This window comes from Hippoglossus stenolepis, chromosome 14 (genome assembly GCF_022539355.2).
Source record: "Hippoglossus stenolepis isolate QCI-W04-F060 chromosome 14, HSTE1.2, whole genome shotgun sequence".
Taxonomy (NCBI): domain Eukaryota; kingdom Metazoa; phylum Chordata; class Actinopteri; order Pleuronectiformes; family Pleuronectidae; genus Hippoglossus; species Hippoglossus stenolepis.
The window spans coordinates 867,724-890,245 of NC_061496.1; the positions used below are offsets into that span (position 1 = coordinate 867,724).

General features: G+C 45.2%; 1 protein-coding gene across 6 annotated transcripts in view; it reads right to left on the reverse strand.

Annotated features, from left to right (window-relative positions):
* The window catches only part of nfia (nuclear factor I/A), a 133,367-nt gene that overhangs the window by 29,261 nt on the left and 81,584 nt on the right, over nucleotides 1–22,522 (reverse strand). For all 6 annotated transcript variants that reach the window (XM_047343165.1, XM_047343168.1, XM_047343167.1 and 3 more), the window contains exons 3-4: nucleotides 994–1,059; nucleotides 733–807 (exon numbers count right to left, since the gene is read on the reverse strand). In XM_047343165.1, coding sequence (XP_047199121.1) covers nucleotides 733–807; nucleotides 994–1,059 — 141 coding nt within the window. The remainder of the gene's footprint in view (nucleotides 1–732; nucleotides 808–993; nucleotides 1,060–22,522) is intronic.

Consider the following 22,522-nt stretch of genomic DNA (forward strand, 5'->3'; position numbering starts at 1 on the left):
ACACACACACACACACACAGTATAAAGTGTTTGTGTGTGATTAAGCGACTATGTGAGATTGCGTTTTCAGGCGCAGTGGCGTGCATCTGATCAAGCAGGTGTGTGTGTGTGTGTGTGTGTGATCAATGACTCTTTGATCAGGGGTCTCTGTGTGTGCTGACAGGCACTTTACATCGGCTATTGTTAGCGGTGGCCGATCGACAGACTCATATAGATCCCACTGCGCTCTCTGTCACTCTCTCTCTCTCCTGCATGTCGGCACTTTTTAAAGGTCACGTTCGTCCCTCGTTCTGTCTCTCTCCTCTCTCTCTCTCTCTCTCTCTCTCTCTCTCTCTCTCTCTCTCCTCTCACCTCTCTCTCTCTCTCTCCCTCTCTCTCTCTCTCTCTCCTCTCACACTCTCTCTCTCTCTCTCTCTCTCTCTCTCTCTCTCTCTCTCTCTCTCTCTCTCTCTCTCTCTCTCTCTCTCCTCTCTCTCTCTCTCTCTCTCTCTCTCTCTCTCTCTCTCTCTCTCTCTCTCCTGTCCCTTCCGTCTATCACACGTTCCCCTCCCTCCCTCATCTCCCCCCTCACCTATGTCATAAATAATCCAGATACAATAACTATTAATGTGTTAACCTAATAATACACATCACATGTAATGTTACAACATAACAGAGAGACATTTAATGTTATTATTAGATTTATAATAATTTGACTATCTTGTTTTGTTCCACAGCGAGAGGTGAACTTACTCTGTGAGACTCGTACGAGCTCGGACACAGTGAAGACCCCAGGTGTGACGAAGCTGTCCTGAAAGCCCAGGTGACCTGAGAGGCAGAGACAGGCGTCATTAGATTATTCATTAGATTATTCATGATTGGCGCCAAAGGAAAAAGTACAGAACAGATGAGAAGTGGAACCTGATTTCCAAATTCAGGAAATAATGAGTGTATATGTGTTCATAGATTACTTAGTGTGTGTGTGTGTGTGTGTGTGTGTGTGTGTGCTCTCACCATTTTCTGGCTGCTCCTTGATATCTGATTCGCTGGCCTGGTTGGGACTTTCTGATTGGCCGGATTCTGGAGGAAAAAAAGACAAACACAGTGAGTTAAACGGCAATTAGAATAAAATTACTTTTTAACATGTTAAATACATTACACACACACACACACACTCACACAAGATGAAAGTGTGTGAGGATGTTTGCATGAGGCTGCTGTGTTTGTTACAGAATAAATCACCAAATAAAGTTTTTTTAATTAACATTGTTGCACGTGATTTATCATCATAAAGAAAATAAGATGGATGATGTTTGTTTTCAAATATTCAGGAGCTAAAACTGAGTGAATCACAGTAACACACCACTACAACTACACTGTGTGTGTCGCCTGTGTCCACCTGCTGCTGCCAACAGTTCACACACAGTCAGCCCCCTAAGTTTAACGTCTGACGCAGGCTGACCCCGTGTCAGCAGTTTGAACAGATCACAGGTCACGGCCGGGTCGGATGCTGTGGCGGGCTAACGATTCTGAAATCGAGCACGAAGCCGCGACAGCCCGCTTCCTGTTTACACCACATGACCAGTGTACGTATTTGGTCACGTGCCATGGAGGTTGTTACTGATGCACAGCTAAAATGTTCATGTACACACAGGTTGATTTAGGTTTAAAATGAAAACGTAATCGTCTGGATGAAGATGATTTTTCTGTTTTGCTGGTTCAGATTATTATCATTATGATTATTACATGAGCAGAGCCTCACTGTGACTCCATCGTCTTTAACTGACGGTGAATCTCCTCAGGTCAGTGAAGGCGTCGCTCTGCTCATCGCTGTCACTTCAGAGGTTTTTGTTAAACGTGTTTCATCCTCTAACGGTGTGAACACAGCCTGTTTCCCTCTGCGTCTGCCTCTGTCCTCCCAGCATGCTCTCTGCTCCCATGCAGCTCCGTTCCTGCAAATGATTTAAGCGGCTTCAGGAGCATCGATCGGCCGCGCTGCAGATAAAACAGGCGGGGGAGTGGAAGAAATATTACCCATCATCCCCCTGGAGCCTGGGCCGCCGGGGCCATGACTCAGGACCAGACTGAGATGGATGGAACTGAGTCAGGTTCAGTTTTATTGGAAACGTCTGATGAAGTGAAACTTTTTAATTATGATCAGACGTAATTATCTAACAGCTTTGACTGGAAACGACACAGTTCCCACAGACAACAGGATGAATTGTGGGTAATTGAGACTAAACATTTTGAACACGTTTGTAATGATGAAGCCACAAAAACACGTTGTCTTAGGTTTGAATATTTAACTGAAAACATTGTAGAAGTTTAATAAAGAACAAGATGATGTAAAATCTCTCAGATCATTTACAGTCAGAGTGTGAGCTGCAGTGAGAGGAGCCGGTGTATTGAGGCCCCGCCCATACGATCATGTGTCAGCTGTCAATCATGACGTCTCAGCCTGTTCTTACATCATCAAATAACTAATTACAACCAAACTGATCAGAAACATCAGAGAGATAAGAACGACCTGAAATGACAGAAACCATCTCTAAACATTTATTTAACGTCTACTTTGATTCTTTTGTTTCGTCCATGTCCCATCTGCTAACATGGAGGAGGAGGGGTTTACAAGCTATTCTGCAGCCAACCACCAGGGGGCGATCGAAACACTTTGGCTCCACTGGATGGAGCTGTCATATCGTCTTTATTTACAGTCTGTGGTTCAAACAACGACATTAATAAATAAAATAATAACAGTAATGACAATAAAATGAAATAAACCAAGCGACAAAAAACAATCAACATAAACCTGAAAACTCACGTGCACACGCGCACGCACACGCACACACACACAGACACACACACACAGACACACACAGGACTCAGATCCAGATCAGACCAGAACCAGGATTTTGTGGAAACACTATAGCTCTGTTTTTTAACGTATCATATCAGTCAACGTTAAACTCAAACCTGATCAAAGGCTGCACTGTTCAGCTGCTCACAAACACAGACACACACACACACACAGACACACACACAGTGCAGCATTTATCAGCCTTGTTTTGCATGCTGTTCACTGTGTCTCTTCGCTTCAGCAGCTTAAAACAAAGAGCATCAGGCTGAAACCACGACAACCGGGGGGGTGTAAGGGTGCTGCTGATGGGTGTGTGTTGGAGGGCACTTTCACACACTGCCCCCCCACCCACCCCAGCACCCCTACCGACTTATTCAACGATTACCCCCCCTCCGACCAGGTTAATTAAATATGCTAATGAGGCGTGGAGCAGACCAGGCCCCTGTGCACCCCCACACGGAGGGTGAGGGGCATCCAAAACAGAAATAAAAACTCTCTGTACCCAGCCTTCAAAATAAAGTTCCCTTTTTAGTCCTGCAGGCTTTACTTATATTTTTACTTTCTGTATCTCTTTCAAAGTAAAAGTCTCAGATTAGAACACTAACATTAGGATCCATGCTTCTCTTCCCTTCAAAATAAAAGCCGGATTTAAAATATAAAAGTTTTCGCTTTTAGTTTGTAAATGTAGTTTTCAAAATTAGTTCTCAAAATACAACTTCATCACACACACACACACACACACACACACTGATTTCTTGTTGTTCATGGGACCAAGAGGAGAAGGAGAGCGAGAGTGAGGGCAGAGGTCTCTCTCTCTCTGTCCCTCCCTCTCTCTCTCTCTCTCTCTCTCTCTCTCTCTCTCTCTCTCTGCTCTCTCTCTCTCTCTCTGCCCTCCCTCTCTCTCTCTCTCTCTCTCCCTCTCTCTCTCTCTCTGTCTCTCTCTCTCTCTCTCTCTCCCTCTCTCTCTCTCTGTCTCTCTCTCTCTGCTCCCTCTCTCTCTCTCTCTCTCTCTCTCTCTCTCTCTCTCTCTCTGTCTCTCCCTCTCTCTCTCTCCCTCTCTCTCTCTCTCTGTCTCTCTGTCTCTCTCTCTCTCTCTCTCTCTCTGTCTCTCTCTCTCTCTCTCTCTGTGGGAAAGTCAAACTCTATGTCCCTGGAGGTGGCTCGTCCGCCCCTGCTCTCTCTCTCCCCAACATGAACTGCCCGTTTTCTGAAAGAGGGGGTGATTCCCAGAAAGACAGAAAAGAGAGAGAGAGCGATATGTGTCCAGTTCACACTCTTTGTCTCTCTACCTTTAAATTTGTTTAAAGTTTAAATCATCAGAGGCTCAAAGTTCATGTGTCAACCACAGACTGGAAGAAGATCCGAAGATCCAGAGACGGATCCAGAGACTTAGCCAAGGACAGATCCACTGATGGATCCACTGATGGATCGATGTATGGATCCTGACATTTATCCGGAGAAGGATCCAGAGACACATATAGGGTGCAGATTCAAAGACGCATCCAGAGAAGGACTGAAGGAGGCTTCCAGGGACGAATCCAGAGAGAAAGGCCTCGTCTCTCTGAAGAGGCCCTGGAGGTTTTTCAGGACATTTTTGTTCACGTCTGCTTCTTCACTCTTGTTTGCAGGAGACAGAAATATGATAGTTTCTTTTTTCTGTCTCTGTTTGTGTGAACGTAACTCAACTTTCACATTACACCTAAAGTTCCGTCCACTGGTTCTCAACATAGAGCTCAGGCCCCCCCAACGGGTCAGCAGATGAATCTGAGGGGTCGTCACACGATGACAAGAAAGAATTCACAAATCTCAATGTCATTAATATTAAAAACACGCTGACGATAATTAACTGAATCATCTTTGACCATGTTTAGATTTTTCTACGATTCAAATGGTTTTTAAATATAAAGTCTTAATTAGAAAAGCAGATGGGTAGAACAGTTCAAGTACAGTAGAAGCGTGAAGTACAGTACTTGAGTAGATGTACTTAGTTACTTTCTACCACTGAGGCTGTGTCTTTGTCTCACTCTGATTTTTTTTAATGTTTACAGATCTCTCTCTCTCTCTCTGGCCGAGTCACACTGGGATCGTGTTGTCGTCTCTTGGCAGAGCGACAGAAGTGAAGAGGAAAAAAAAGACGACAGAAAAATAAACTGTTTTGGCGGCCAAGATCTTTTTCTTTTTTCCCCTCTGTGTTTGGCTGAGAGAGGTCGAGCGTTGACTGGGGCGAGAGACATGCCAACAATACACAGGAGCAGAGAGAGAGCGAGAGAGAGAGAGAGAGAGAGAGAGAGAGAGAGAGAGAGAGAGAGAGAGAGAGAGAGAGAGGGAGAGAGGGAGAGAGAGAGAGGGAGAGAGGGCGAGCGAGAGAGAGAGAGAGCAGGCGGCTCTAAGCTGCAGCTTCACACACGTTTGAAACATTCTGCACGAGGACGAGACGTCAACCTGTTTTTACTGGAAGGATCCGTTCTATCAGAGTTTCCCGCCCGGGTCCAAGCAGTAAAATAAATAGAAGAAGTAAAACAAGCGCCCCCTGGTCCTCGGTATCGATCCGAGCAGCGACATGCTCTGATTCAGCTTTTAATGAAATGAGGAGATGTATGCATTCATTTTTATAAAGGCCACAAATCAGCTGCGTCTGCGTCTCCGCTTCATCTCAGAATAAATTACCTTTATTCATATTCTACTCCACACACACACACACACACACACACACACACACACACACACACACACACTGGGTCTTTGATTCACATCATTTGTCTACGTCAGTGACAAACTGCAGGAAAACAGAGATTTATTTTATTCATTTTATAAATTTTAAATGTTATTTATTTTATGAAACTGGCTGAAGGGAGTTTATCATGTATTAGAACAGCACTGAGGTGGTTTGTGTTTTATTACAAAAGAAGAAAACACTAAAGAAACGATCACAATCAAGTTTCCTTCAGTGCAGGTGAGTTTGTAGCTGAACAGAACTGATGTGTTCCTGCAGATACTTTATCTGTATTATTCTATTGGTCGTCACAGTTTGTCAGTTATTTGACAATTTCTCTGTCAATATATCAATATCTCAGTATTAAAATAGTTTATATCAAATAAAATTATTGTTTTAAATTAACAAGTATTTTTGTCGTAAAATTCTGCAGTTTCAAAATTTTGGGTAAAATAATAGGAAATGATGCATCAGTATTCTCAAAATAAGAATTTCTTAATTGTGAATTAACAAACAGTTCTTTGGTTATTGTTGATGTTTTATTTATCATAAATACATTGTTGTTTTTTTATCATTACTATTGTCTGTGTCTTTAATTAAACTCGTGATCATTTAAATGGATAAAAAAGGCCCATTATATCAAACACACTAAATAAAATATCAAATATCAAAATACAAGAAAGCAAAACCAAATCAAAACAAAAGCCGATGATGTTTGTGTGTTCGAGGTGACGGGGGAGGGTGCGTTTGTTTTGTGTATCCAGGCAGCTCTGGAGGATCAAGACCTCGACTTGGCATCTTGAACCCTGGCAGCACCGCCGGGTCTGCCAGCCAAACACACACACACACACCGTACACGCACACAAACACACACACACACGCACACAAACACACACGCACACCGTACACGTACACGCACACGCACGCACACACACACACTGAGAGACACACTTCTTTTAGCCTCTGATGCACCTCGCCAAAATAAAATCCAAGTTTTATTTTCTGTTGAATCACAACGAACAAAACGTTTCTATTTCTTTGTGATGAAATGTTTGTAGAATCTGAAACACCCGACACCTCTGGCCTCCATTTTGACGTCGCCCATCGGACGCCATTTTGTGGAAGCCCTTTCATGCTCCCCACACGACCCAAACACACACGTCGACCCGCGGCGGGCAACCGAACACTGACGCCACAACCTCGGCCAAAATACTCGATACATGCGTGTGTGTGTGTTGTTGTACGTGCGTTGTTGCTGGAAAGTGTGTGTGACAGCGTGTGTATGATTTGTATTCCATTAATTATAAAATAAATCCGCACACACAGATGAGGCAGACGAGGCTTTGTGTCGGCGAGACGCTGCTGCCAAAACGCCGCCATTTTATAAACCCAGCCGCTCTCTCTCTCTCTCCTTTTCTCTATTTGTAGTTTATGTCTCTCACCCTCCGACAGAGTTTAAAATAGAGAGAAAGAAAAAGAGAGAGAGAATCCTGTTAACCGTCTCCATTGTTGGACGCCCAACCAGCCGCCGCTGCCAAAGAGCTGCTGCCAAATGCAACACACACATAGACACACACACACACACAAACACACTCAACAAACACAGATTTCTTCACATTTTCAGTCACAAACACACACTTTCAACATTTTCGGTCTGACACACACACACACACACACTGATACTCATCCCATGCCACGGCCTCTATGTGTGTTTGTGTACGTGTGTGTGTGTGTGTGTGTTTGCCCTCTCTCTCTCTCTCTCTCTCTCTCCAGCCTGGCAGCCATCTTAAAGCGTTGGCAACCATTTTGAAGCTTCTGTCTGTTTTCTTTGAGCCGCTGCCATTCGCCACCTTCTGCCAGAACAAAAGAGGCTCAACGCCATTACCAGCCATCCACCACTCACACGCACAAACACAAAAACACACACACACACAGACACCCTCCAAAAACCATCCAGGAACCCTCCAAAAACCGTATTTAAATCCGCGGCCGTCGGTCAGGGTCTCTAAACTCCGCAGACCCTCCAGTGCCCTCAGCTGGAAATCAGCCAGGAAACTGCTGTATACATTTGAATGTGTTTGACCTCTGACCTCTGGTCGGTGGTTATCATCGGGCAGAACAGGATGAATCGCGGAACACGTTTTCAAAGGAGGTGCCAGTTTGTCTTTTATGTCCGTCTTCAAAGATCCCAAGTGTTGTCAAAGACGTTTTCTGATGTTGGAGGAGACGATTCTGTCGGGCCGACTCTTATCATCGTGTTTACACTATATTAAAACATTGGTCCTGTTTCCATGGTTACGCTTGATTAAAGGCTGAAAGGTGATGTGTGGATGTTTAGTGCGGTGAGAGGGATCGATGCAATAAGAACCTTGGACTCAGGCTCCATGCTTTTAGTTTGAAGTTTCCTCACTGATGCGTGTACGCCTGCTGGTTCTGTTTGAATTGAAAACTCCAGGTAGTGTTTTATTCTGAGGCTTCACCTGTTCCACGTTCCACAGCTGGTTTTACATTTTAATATCAATAAATAATTGTGTGTGTGGTCAGTGGTAACATCTGGTCAAATTAAGATGGTGTGTTTTTTTGGTGGGTGGAATCTGATTGATGAATTGCTGTATCGATCCGAGCTCGGCCTCACTTACCATAATTATAGCTGTCTAATGGACGACACACACACACACACACACACACGAGTCAATATACACAAACTGAAGAAGATCAGTTTCCCTGTTGTCATAACAACTTGTTTTGTGTTTCTTTGCTTCCTGTTTCCATCTCTTCTATCAGACAGAACTTCCTCTGTAGCCACGCCTCCTCTTCACGCCCCCTCTGACATGTGTCCCTCAAATGTCCTCATCCTTGTTTATTCATGTAAAGAACTTTGTAACTTTGTTTTGAAAAGTGCTGCGTAAAGAAAGTTTATTATAAGTATTATTATTATCTCTTCCTTCCCTTTTCACCTTCCATTACTTTTATCTTTCCTCACCCCCTTCGTTCAGACTTTGCTTCCTTCACTTCTTCATCACGTCGACACTTCCTCCTCGTGTTTCTATCTTTCTCTCCGTGTCTCCTCCTCTTTCTCTTCATACTTCCTGTGTACATATTTCCAAATTTTACACCTCTTGTTTCCTTTTTCATTTTTGTGTTTATTTTTTCCTTCCTTCTTTCATCTGCCTCCATCTTGTCCTTCCTCCTCATTTCCTCACTTCTTTCCTTCCCTTAATCTCCTGAAACTAGATCCTCTCCCTTCCTCTTCCATTTCCCTTCTTCTTCACATCCTCCCTACTCCATCCTGTCATTCCTTCTCTTCCCCTTTTTCACATTTGTTCTTCTTCTGCACTTCCTTCCTTCCTCAGTACATTTCTCCACCTCTCTCATTTTGCCCTTCCTCACCTCCTTCTTTACTCTGTCAATCTTTTCTCGCTCTTCCTTCCTCCCTTACAATCTTTCCTCTGTCCTTCCTTCTTCCCCTTTCCTCCTTATCCTCCCCTTATCTTTTCTCCCCTCCTCCATCTCTTCCTAGCTTCTATCCTTCTTCCTCTGCAGGTTGATCAATTCTGATAAATTATTGATTACTTTCAGAGCTGCTGAGATTGAGGACTCCAATCAGAGCCCACTATCAAACCGCCAACATCCAATCAGAGTCCAGAACACCGTCCAATCGAATTCCACTCCAACAAACCACAAATTTCTTTACTGTTTTTTTTTTTTTATCTCGACAGACAAATGACAGATGAGAAGAGGAAGAGGAGGAAGGAGAGAACGAGTGCAGCAGGGATGATGAAGATCAGTAACTCTCTCTCTGATTGGCTACTTTCAGTGTTTTGGAAACTTAATCAGATTTTTCTGTCTCACCTCCACTCACCTCTCTCTCCTCCTTTCCCTCCGTGGTCGAGCAAGAACAGATGTCTGGCTTAGATAACACACACACACACACACACACACACACACACACACACACACACACACACACACACACACACACACACACACACAGCAGTGCTTTATCTATACTGATTTCACCATAATCTGCGATAGACTCTACTGCCATTAATCACTCTGTGTGTGTGTGTGTGTGTGTGTCTGTTTGTCCATCGCTCAACTATATGGATTACCCAGAATGCAGCGGAAAGAGAGAGAGGAAGTTGCGAATATTTCTCACACACACACACACGCACACACACCTCTATCACTGTTGTTGTCGCCTTCAAAATAAAAGCAGGATCGGTTGTGAAATGACAAAAGGTCACTACAGGTCAAGTTTAAGGTTTCATGATTGTGTCCCTGAAGACATTTCTTTGTGTTACCAAACCTAGAGAAGCCACAACACTTGACTATACAGTAAAATTACCACACTGCCGGGAGAGAGGGGGAGGTGAGGGGGGGTCCAGACAGAGGGAGGCAGAGGTCAAGCTGTCTGTAGGTGGAGGGGGACCAGAGGCTCTTTAGCGCCTGAATAGGAGCTCCCGCCGGGCCCTCAGTGTTTGGACGTTAGCTTTTGTCCAATACACTTGTTCCTCTTTTCTTCTTCTGTGGTCGAATAATCTGCTCCACACGTGTCCTCCAGACAGTGGGGGATTCCGTGGAGGATTAGGGAAGAGGACGTGTACGAGAGGGAGAGTGAGGAAGGTCAGAGGAGAACCAGACGAATGTGATGATTGACCTGCTGCTCATGATGAAAGGAACAAATGAAACGTGTTATTTGTGAGGTTGACGTCCCGGAGCAGACGGACAGACTTTGAACTTTTACTGTTTTAAATCCTCGGTTTGTTAAAACACTTGAGGAAGAGACGCTGAAGGTTTGATGACAAACTGCAGGACTCACTTTTCATCCTCACAAATATAAAAGTGCAGGAGAAAACTCCCAGCATGCTCAGCTGCGGCTGCAGACAGGGTTCCAGTCAATCGTTGAAAAGCACATTTCCTACTTTTATTTTTTCCCTCTGAAAACAGGAAGTGAGCAGTAACAGGCCGTTTGATACCTGACTGACTCTGCGCCTCCGCCTCATCTCCCCGACGCACCAGAAAAACCTCCAATTAAGACACATCTGCCCCCCCCCCACCTCTCCTCCCATAATGCCTTTCTGTCTCTGTTAAGTCCTCGGCAGCTCTGGTCTCTCTCTGGTCCGCAGCCTCGGGCCGCCGGGCCTTCCACAAACCACACAAAGAGAAATAAACAGAGAGCAGCGGTGAAACCAGCAGCGTCTCTGCGGCTTTAATTTGGCATTGTCTTCCTGCTGACGCCCCGAAAGGCAACGAGATGAAAACATGAAGAAAACACACACACACACACACACATATATACCAGGAGCCCCTCACCCTCACTCCCACCTCCACCTCCTCCTTCACTGCAAACAAATAAGACGAGAAATCGCATTCAGACGTTAAAGAGTGGAACCACATCAAACAGATTCTAATCCTTTCTGGTTCCGCAGCTCGTCCTCTTTACTATTAATAGAGCTGAAGACGGAAAGAACATTATGGCTTTAATTTATTTATTGTGTCGACGTATTAAAGATGACGACGACGCCGAGGTCCCGCTCGCTAAATTAGAAACAACATCAAATCCTGCTCAGTTTAGTGATTTATGAAGCGGATCAGAACGTGGATTCTTCACCTCGACTCCTGCCCTCACACACACACACACACACACACACACACACACACACACACACACACACACACACACACACACACACACACACACACCTGGGGACCTTGATGTGAAACTGTTTGGTCACGGGCGGCATGGTGGTGCAGTGGTTAGCTCTGTGATTCTAGGTTCAATCCCCAGTTTCGACGTTCTGTTGTTCACTGGGTGACGTTAACTGGAGACTGCCCTGTGATTCGCTGGGACCTGGCCAGGCTGAACCTCTCGAGCAATGTCCGCTGGATGAATGTTTGGTCACATCCTTCTCATTAGGACTGAACATATATCATTTTATATTATATATAAGTTATGTAAAGTTGGAGAATTTTAATTGTTAATGGTCCTTTACTGAGCTCTCATTACTGAGGCATGCTGGGAATGAAGAAGGAGGAGGACGAGCAGGAGGACAAAGAGAGGAGAAATCTGAAAGATGCCTTGAAGTCTTCACCGGCCTCAAGAGCTTTCAATGTTACACTATAGAGGCTACACACAGACACCCACAGACACACACAGACACACACAGACACACACAGACAGCTGCAGGGAGGGGAGGTCAGAGGTCGGACTGGGTGGGTGGAGCAGAATGGAAACAGTTTGTTAATAATGATGATTGTGTGAATGAAGTCGTCAGTTTTTTTAATGAAGATCATTAAACTGCGTCCATACTGTGAAATGATTTAATAATAAATATCTGATAAAAGTTGCAGCGGCTCTGGTGTGGAGTGGTATCCATGGCAACAAACACATTCAGGTCGGGTACCACGGCAAACTAGGCCACCAGGAAACCGGGAGGTGAAAGGTCAGAGGTTGCATGAGGAGGAGGAGGAGCAACAGTGTGAGGAAGAGGACGAGCTTTTGTTTCCACTCAGACATTTACTTGTTTGTCTTCTTCACATTTGCATGTTTGTTTGTTTTTTTGTTTCAGTAACTTAAGAAACAGTTTTCTTGTCGTCATGTTCTAGTTTATTGTGCGACAAGTGTTTTCATTCTCAAAAGACCAGTCACAGTTTTCTTAGTCCAACGTTATGATTTCAAAACACTGGGAACAAGAAGTGAAAGAGGAGAGTGATGAGGAGGAGGAGGAGGAAGAGCAGGAAGCGTTAGAGTCATGATTTAACCGTTCATGTTTGACAAGTGAAATTAAGCTGCAGAGAAAGAAAATCAGTGAGTTAGGAGAACGAGGAGGAGGAAGAGGAGGGTGAAAAGGATGCAGATGAAGAAGATGAGGAGGAGGATGAAGAGTGCGAGGTCTACAGTACAGAGTCCAATCCCATTTTGCAGCGGCTGAAGAAAAAGAAAATCAATGGCAGTGGCCGAAACCTTCAGCTGGAATTAAAGGCAGCAAACAGATGATTGGAGACGACCCCCCCAACACACACCGCCTTCCCACAATGCACTCTGCTATTCCCGCTAACAAGACAAGTCACCAGACAAGTCACCGTCCCACAATGCCAAGAGAGGAGAGAAGAGGAGGAGGAGGAGGAGAGAAGACAAGAGGAGGAGAGGACAGGAGACGAGACTAGATGAGGAGAGGTGAGGCGACGAGAAGATGAGAGGAGGAGGAGGTTAGGAGAGGAGGAGATGAGAGGAGGAGGAGGTTAGGAGAGGAGATGAAGAGAAGGAGAGATAGAAGAGAGGAGGTAGAGAGGAGGAGATGAGAGGAAGAGGAGGAAAGGAGAGGAGATGAACATGCTTTGAGCAAAATGGAAGTTTTCACATGGACCAATCAGAGCTGCAGGTCAAAGGTCACAGAGCAGCTTAGTTCATCTTTAAAGTTTTTCTTTATGTTCATGTCATAAAATATCTGCTGATAATAATGTTTCTGTTGAACAGTGTTGATGCAGCAAATCTAATCTATACAAGAAAATAACAACAATTATAGTATTGATTCATACTCTGAAAACTGAAAAACTGATTTAAGGGTTTGACGTCAAACACAACAAGTAGAATATTAATGGCTGTACAACTGAGTTACCACAGCAACACACACACGCACGCACGCACACACACACACACACACACACACACACACACACACACACACACACACACACACACACACACACACACACACACACACACACACACACACACACACAGGGATCTGGTTGCAGGAATGCTTGTAGCAGATGATACGTGTGTGTGTTTGTGTGTGTGTGTGTGTGTGTGTGAGATAAGATCATGGCTTAACTCCTTCTGAGGTGGAGAGAACTCAGCGACCTGAGAGAGAGAGAGAGAGAGAGAGAGAGAGGAGAGAGAGAGACAGAGAGACAGAGAGAGAGACAGAGAGAGAGAGAGAGAGAGAGAGACAGAGAGAGAGAGAGAGAGAGAGAGAGAGACAGAGAGAGAGAGAGAGAGAGAGAGAGAGAGAGAGAGAGACAGAGAGAGAGAGAGAGAGAGAGTCTAAAGTGTCTTAAGTCTGACAGCTCTAATGAAGCTGATTCTATTGGCTGAGACACTGAGCTCCTGATCTCTGTTTGTGTGTGTGTGTGTGTGTGTGTCTGTGTGTGTGTGTGTGTCTGTGTGTGCCGCTGAGTGATGAGTCGACAGTGAAACGTCGTCACTGAGACGTTTGATCATAGAAAACCAGTTGATTCCACTAATCAATGATCAATCATCAATAACCTGATGACAGGTAACACCTGTATCGAACGCAACACAAGTGAAAACCCACAATGCATTTCAGCAACACGTGACGTCACCATGTTCAAAGTGAACGAGCAGCGTCGAGTCCACGTTTCCTTTTCTTTGTGTCTGAACCACGGACTGTAAATAAAGATGGACGACATGAGGGATCTAAAAAGTGAAGCCAAATCATCTGGACCGCCCCCTGGTGGCTGGCTGCAGTACAGGTCATAAACCTCCTCCTCCATGTTAGCAGATGGGACATGGACCAAACTAAACAAATCAAAGTCCACGTTAAATAAATGTTTGTAAAGATGTTTCTGTCATTTCAGGTCGTTCTTCTCTCTCTGGTGTTTGTTCAAGTGTTTCTGATCAGTTTGGTTTGAATCAGTTATTGATGATATAAAAACAGAGACGTCATGATTGACAGCTGAGACTGACTCCTGATTGGTTGAGAGTATGTATGTGCGGGACCTCGATCAGTTCTGCACAGACGCTGACTCTGAATGACGTCATTACCACAAGATGGCAACGACTGGAGGAAGTCGTCCATGTTTGTTTTCAGTTTATGGTGATTTTTTAAAATCTAACTACTACAACTAAAACAATCCCCATTTCCTCTGTGGAGACGTCTGGTCATTCTGGTGGAATTCACTTTGGTTGAACTTATTGAAGTAAATAATGATGATGTGAAGAGGAAACATGTTTCAGATGGGGGGGGTGATGCTCTGAGGGTTTTGGGCCTCTCCTCTGGGAACAGAACATTCCTGCATTATCCTCTTTTACCTCCTGGTTCAGTGGAACAGAGCAGCCAGCAGACATGATGAGATTACCCCCACCACACACACACACACACACACACACTGGGTCCACGGCTGAGCCTCAATCTGCTGTTCACTTCAAACTACTCACATTCATTTGTGTCATGTGTTTTAATAAGAAGCTGATCTTGTTAAAACACGTCTCGTCCACACTGACACGTTTATGCTATAAAACTAAAACTGTTACTGATCTGAGTCTCGAGCTTCATGTGTTCCATGTTTCATCTGATCTGTTAGTTTTGGTTTCACGTTGTAATTTAGGGACGAAAGAATTTAGTCTGACAAACGTACGTCCTGTGGTCATCACCTACGTGGGCGGAGTCTACCTGTACTTGACTGTGATTGGTTTGTAGACGGCGTCTGCTTGGTGTTAACTCATCATTAGACAGCTGCTTTGTACTAAGTCGAGAAACAACTTTATCTCTGTTCGTCAACTTTGTAGAAGCCAAAAGAATCCAGAGTCCAGTCTGCCTCTCGGATGCTCTGTGTCGTCCACTCAGGACGGCTCTGCTCGCTCGCCTCCATGTTCTAACCTGGTACAGTTTGAATATGAACTTTGTCCCACATTGGAATGAATGAATTCCTGCGAGCTGCTGTTACATCGCCGCTCACTGACGCGCACATGTGATTTACACAGAGTGGTTCTGTGTGGACCCACAACACGACTACATTTACACTTGTGTTCACAACGTGTCCCTCAGCTCCACAGTTTCACATCAGGTTCATGTCTCCACAGAGTTTCTCCGTCTCTTCCTGGTTCTTTCTTTTTCTGAATTCCCTCCTCCCCCTCTGATCTTGTCAGATGTTCTGTTATCTTCCCCTGTTACTCCTGTTACTCCTGTTACTCCTGTTGTTTCTGCTGTTGTTTCTTCCTCAGCGTCGGGCTGCTAATACGCCACAGCACGCCGTTAATGACCCGCAGAAACACAATAACAAACGCCTGCTTCTCATATGCATATTTAATGGAGACAGCTGAGCAAATTACATATTTATGGGTTATAAGACGGAGAGGGGGGGGGCACGGTGCCATTAGCAATGTAGGCAGGTACGAGGGTCCCATCTGCACTGGCATCTGTAAGGCAGGAGGGGCCCCGGGGCCCGGCGGGGCGGGGAGACGCCTGTTACCAGCAACAGTACTCAAGTACCAGTGAACTGTGTACAAGTACGCAAACAGACTTTTCTTTTGTATCATCCAGCTCCAGTGTTCACACGTATTCTCTGTGTGAGGAAGAGCAGCACACAGATCTTCGTCCAGGACCAAAGTAGAACAGATGTTCTGTTTTTCTAGATCAGAAGTTTTCTATCCTGAAGAGTGAATAATCAAGTAATAAAGGAGAATCCTCCAGAGATGTGATGGAGCTCAGATCAGAGTTTATAAAAGGACTCCGGGCCTCAGCAGGTGAACACGTCTCTGCTCCACTTCTTTGTAAATGAGCTGAACAGCAGCAACAGTAGGTTTGAAAAATGTCTGCAAACGACTACGAGTAAAAGTCAAATCTTTAAACTGACTTTCTGTGGAAATTGACGTCACCACAATAATCTGGAGTCATGATACATGCGAGTCAGGAGGAAAACCTGACTGTTAAACAACCAAGTGCGTTCACATCATTTCAGGCCGGGATGTTAGTTCCATGTTTGTTTCTGCCTCGGATATGAACCTGAACTCTTCTGTATCTGCTTCACGAGATCATGGGATCAACTAAGTTAATCTCATTTTACGTTGAGTGAAGTCACTGAACAGGTCTGACTCTCCTGCTGCACACAATTCACTCTGCTTCTAATCAGACTGAGAAACGAGGCGCTTGTTGCTAATGAGTCAGTTCATTTTCAAACTTTTAAAGACACAATGCATGAAATTTAACATCTATGATGAATATCAGAGTCTCAGAATCACTTCATCATAACTGAAGGTGAAGTAGCTGAGTGGAGAATAAACCTGGAAACACCAGGTTATGTCTCAGACTCAGACTCTACACAGACAAGCTGACCTGAGATCAGTTTGTAGACCAGTTATCAGATCATGTTCATATCTGTATCACTGAGAAACAACACACCGACGTTACAGACTTTACATGAGGACAAAAGATTTGTCACATTTTAAAGTGCGACAGAAGAGATTTAAATGAACTGTAACATAATTAAGACCTAACTAAATAACATTTTAAAGTAATAAAGAGTTTTTAAGGGCTTACAGATCAGATTATTGAATTTAACACTATTTAAGACCCTGCAGACAAAATTACATTTCAACTAATAAATAACTTCTCTATTGTGTATAAAGTGAATAATCTATAATTCACTGAGAAAGACTGAAATTAAACTCAAATAAAAGCTGTGTTTTACTCTGTGAACTGTGTTTCCTTTCATCAGCACTGAGAAGTTACAGGAGCTGTAAACTGAAGTGTGTCTTTAGGATCTGAGCGGTGTTCCTGCATCAGCCCGTCATGTCTCAATTCCTTCACATTCATTGGATGTGTTGATTGTGACCCGGCGGTCTGTCGTCCTGCCCGACCCCTGGGCCTCTCTCTGTGACCGGCCCGCTAATAACTGGGGTTATCGCCGTGCTCAGCTATTCAGCAGAACAAAATAAAAGACTTTCGACGCTTTGTGAACATCTGCTCTGCCTTGTAAAGTACTTACAGCAGCGGGGGGAGGGGGGGGGCAGCGAATGACTTGTTCTGAAGCGCTAACAACCTTAGCGAGGATAAGGTGGCTGATCCTCCACTGCTAGGCTCATTATTGTTGGAGGGGATTTAGAGCTGCTTTTTCCTGTCTGCAGGGAGGGTGGGGGGTGGGTGGTTTAGTGTGTGTGTGTGTGTGTGTGTGTGTGTGTGTGTGTGTGGGGTCTCACTGTGTCACTTCTTTACCTCTTTTGACACCACCTGAGGTCAAAGTTGGACGTTAGAGTTCATGATCGTTTATAATGTCCCCCAGAGAATAATTCTCACACACACACACACACACACACACACACACACACACACACACACACACACACACACACACACACACACACACACACACACACACACACACACACACACACACACACACACGTTGTGTGAGTCACTGGCTGCAGCTGAACCCACATCTCTGCTGATTTGTTTGTTCGGGAGAAAAATGGACATAATTCAATAAAGAATGTGATGAAGACCAGATGCTTCGACAGAGGATGAAGAGAGGACAGCGTCATTTCTCTCCATTATCTTTTTTTTTAAAGTTTATATGCTTGGAACATTTTTACTTTAGCCCTGGACCCAAGACAGAGGAGCCCCAGAGCCCCAGAGCCCCCGTATCTGCTGCATGTCAGTTGGTTGTAGAGGATTTGTGTCATGTTTCACACCTGCACTGAAGTCTGGACATGTTCCTGACATGTTCCTGACACGTTCTGCAGGTTCTGTCTGTGAGAACAAATGTCTGAGTCTCTGAACAATTAATTGAACTTCTCCTGCAGCCTCCCTGTAAAATGTGTGTAAAATGTGCGAGTGGACGTGTTGACGAAGTTTCTAACACGTGATGGACGTGTTAATCAAAATCACTGATGATGTTAAATGTAAAGGAAGCAGCTGTGGTTCTGACCAAGAAGCTGTTTAAATGTTTTTAAGTTTGACTTCAAACATCTGCTGCAGAAAATATACAGAGATCGGACAGAAGTCGACTCAGGAAGCAGCAGGTGGAGGAAAAAATCTAAACCAGCCCTGAAACACGGATCCAGCACAAGGAGGAAGAGGAGGAGGAGGAAGAGGAAGACCACAGCTGGTGTTCAACTTCTGCTTCTTTACTGCGTCACTGTCACAAACTCTCGAACTCTATTTTCTAACTCAAGCCTCTGTCCCCCTCAGCATCAAGCCTGAGCCGATCTCGTGAAACCGCTGCTCACGCTGCACATGCACGCACGCTGCTCACGCTGCACACGCTGCTCACGCTGCACACGCTGCTCACGCTGCACACGCTGCACACGCTGCTCACACGCTGCTCACGCTGCACGCTGCCCACGCTGCTCACGCTGCACACGCTGCTCACGCGCTCACGCTGCTCACGCTGCACACGCAGCTCACGCTGCTCACGCTGCACACGCAGCTCACGCTGCACACGCAGCTCGTCACACGCTGCTCACGCTGCTCACGCTGCACACGCTCTCACGCAGCTCACGCTGCAACGCTGCACACGCAGCTCACGCTGCTCACGCTGCACACGCTGCACACGCTGCTCACGCAGCTCACGCTGCTCACGCTGCTCACGCTGCACACGCTGCTCACGCATATATATATACATATATGTGTGTTTTTATAACTGTCGGCTCGTACAGATTGAAACACGACGGATGATCAGACAAATTGAAACAGAGCAGCTTCATTTACCTTTATGATGAATCTTGAAGGCTAAGAAATGGAAGAGATGTTTTCGAAGACTCCAAAACCCAAAGTGTTCAAGTCACAAAGATAAAAACAGAAAAGAAGAAAATCTGTCTCAGTTACACAAACTAAGACATTTGGAACTTTTTAACAATTTGTAAAGTTCTTGAGATGTTGTGGAGCACAATCTGTCTCATGTGTATTTCTTTATTTTACTTGACTTCTGCTGATTAGAACTCTTCAGTCCGGGTTTTTTTATTTTCTTTAGTTTTCTGTGTTTTTTCGGTTGTGAACAAGCAAATAAAAGAAAACTAAATGCAGTTTAATTTTCTGTCAGTAGATTTCTAACAGGTCTCAGGTCAGACTTTAGCTAACCAGAGATGTGACGCCGATGGCGAGAGTTTGAGCTGCTTGCGCGTAACGAGGAGGAGGAGGAGGAGGAGGAGGAGGAGGAGGAGGCGATGCAGCTGAGTAGATGTGCAGGACACGTTCAGCCCCGGCACAGTAAAATTCATGATCATAAAGTGCAGGCCCTTGAATAAGTCAATGGAATAATCTGCTGCATCATGAGATAAGAGGCTGGATGAAAGAGAGGGGGAGGAAGAGGGGGGGTGGAGAGAGAGAGAGAAAGTCGGGGTGGGCCCGGGCTTCTCATTAAAATTCTTGCGGTGCAGTGACTCAGCCCATTTTGGTAATGGAGAGCCCCGGCCACCTAAAGATGGAAATGGCCATTTTTCAACCCCCTCCCAGCCTCCCCAACACACACACACACACACACACACACACACACACACACACACACACACACTTTATATATAAATTATCCTAAGCACTTGTGAGTGGGGAAGCTGCTGGAGCCGCGCTGCAAGGTCACGGTGGAATCTTCTGGACGGGATCGGGAGCAGTTTTAATGTGAGTGCAGCAGGAAGTGAAGCTAACACGAGAACTGACGACGCTTCCACCTCCGCTCAGAGAGAACCACAGACGGCCCCTGAGTTCTGCTGCAGAACCAACACCAGCAAGTTTAATGCTCCGACTGTTTCACTGTAGAACCCTGATCCCGGTTTGGTCTTTTCTTTGGCCCAGTAACATTTTAAGAACCTGAACAGAACAGGAAGCTTGATGAAGATCACCATGGAAACCTGCTGAGCACACATTTGTCGATGAGGCTGAAACCAAGAGTCACTGTTGATCAAACTCCAGGAGGAAAAGTGCAATAAAATATGAAACAAACGTCGCAGGAGGTTTTTAAATCATCAAAGTGAACAACAGGTTGATTGGCCACACGTCAGGTGGTCTGAGGCTCCTCCCCCTTCTTTCACAGAGTCAGGAACTGTGGTGTCATCATGGTGAGTCAACATGGTGACACCACGACCGACCCCCGTGACCCCCGCTGCAAAACCACACTCAAGACACAGCAGGTCGACAACGTGGAGCAGACCTGACCCATCAGACTGTCTGACCTCAGAGTGTGTGTGTGTGTGTGTGTGTGTGTGTGTGTGTGTGTGTGTGTGTGTGTGTGTGTGTCTGTGTCATGTGAGGACAGCAGTGTGTGAACAGGTTGAAAGGGAACAGATCAGAGACTCTGAGAAGGATCAGGTCAAGTCCAATTCCAAGCACAGGGGGGGATTTAACCTGCACCTTAACCCACACACACACACGACACACACACACACACACACACACAGACACACACACACACACACACACACACACACACACACACACACACACACACACACACACACACACACACACACACACACACAGACGTGTAACATGACGGTACAATGAGGTCGTGTCAGTAACAGACAGCAGCTCGTCGGCTTTGATACAAACTTCAGTTCTTTGATTAAAACCATGAGGCTGCGTCTCCTCCTTCAGACATGTAGACGTGTCACATGTCTGAAGGAGGTGCAGTGAGGAGGTGAAGTGAGGAGGTGAAGTGAGGAGGTGGGGAGGTGAAGGAGGTGAAGTGAGGAGGTGGAGGAGGTGAAGTGAGGAGGTGAAGGAGGTGAAGTGAGGAGGTGAAGGAGGTGAAGTGAGGAGGTGAAGGAGATGAAGTGAGGAGGTGAAGGAGATGAAGTGAGGAGGTGAAGGAGGTGAAGTGAGGAGGTGAAGGAGGTGAAGGAGATGAAGTGGGGAGGTGAAGGAGGTGAAGGAGGTGAAGTGAGGAGGTGAAGGAGGTGAAGTGAAGTGAGGAGGTGAAGGAGGTGAAGTGAGGAGGTGAAGGAGGTGAAGTGGGGAGGCGAAGGAGGTGAAGTGAGGAGGTGAAGGAGGTGAAGTGAAGTGGGAGGTGAAGGAGGTGAAGTGAGGAGGTGAAGGAGATGAAGCTCGGCCCTCTGCGCTCAGGTTAATGTCTTTAAATCAAAGGATTGCTGGATTACTCGAGGATTTCCTCCCTAATCGTGTCGGAGTGTTCCTCCTCAGCTGCGTCTCCTCTCCAAACCCAGACACACTCCTACTATGACAGAGAACGACAGCTCGTCACCTCCTTCAGCTCCTCCTTCATCTCCAATGAGGTCCAGAGGAATGAGATCATAAAGAACCTCCAGAACATAAAGAACCTCCAGAACATAAAGAACCTCCAGATCATAAAGAACCTCCAGAACATAAAACTCCAGAAATAAAGAACCTCCAGATCATAAAGAACCTCCAGATCATAAAGAACCTCCAGAACATAAAGAACCTCCAGAACATAAAGAACCTCCAGATCATAAAGAACCTCCAGAACATAAAGAACCTCCAGATCATAAAGAACCTCCAGAACATAAAGAACCTCCAGATCATAAAGAACCTCCAGAACATAAAGAACCTCCAGAACATAAAGAACCTCCAGAACATAAAGAACCTCCAGAACATAAAGAACCTCCAGAACATAAAGAACCTCCAGATCATAAAGAACCTCCAGAACATAAAGAACCTCCAGAACATAAAGAACCTCCAGAACATAAAGAACCTCCAGAACATAAAGAACCTCCAGATCATAAAGAACCTCCAGAACATAGAGGAACGTTCCTGATCTGCACTTTGAATCAAAGACGGTTCTGTTCATCTGGATCTGCAACAACGTTCACCAAGTCCAGGAAGAATCCATCAATGGAACCTTCAGAAAGTTCCTTCTCAAAATGTTGAAGACAGATAAAAGTATATTCTCATCGAGTTCTGATCAAACAAGAGTCAAACTACCAAACACCTCAGAGAGAGAAAATGAGACAAAGACAGAAAGAAAACAAAGTAGATCGATAAATATGAAAGAATGAAGTGGTTTGATCCAGAGAAACCAACACAACCAGTAAACAACGACAGGAAACCAGCAAGTCAACACACAACGTGAGAGATGGAGCAACTGTTTCAGATCAACATGATGGTGTGTACTGGTGTGTACTGCTGTGTACTGGTGTGTACTGGTTTGTACTGGTTTGTACTGGTGTGTACTGGTGTGTACTGGTTTGTACTAGTGTGTACTGCTGTGTACTGCTGTGTACTGGTGTGTACTGGTTTGTACTGGTTTGTACTGGTGTG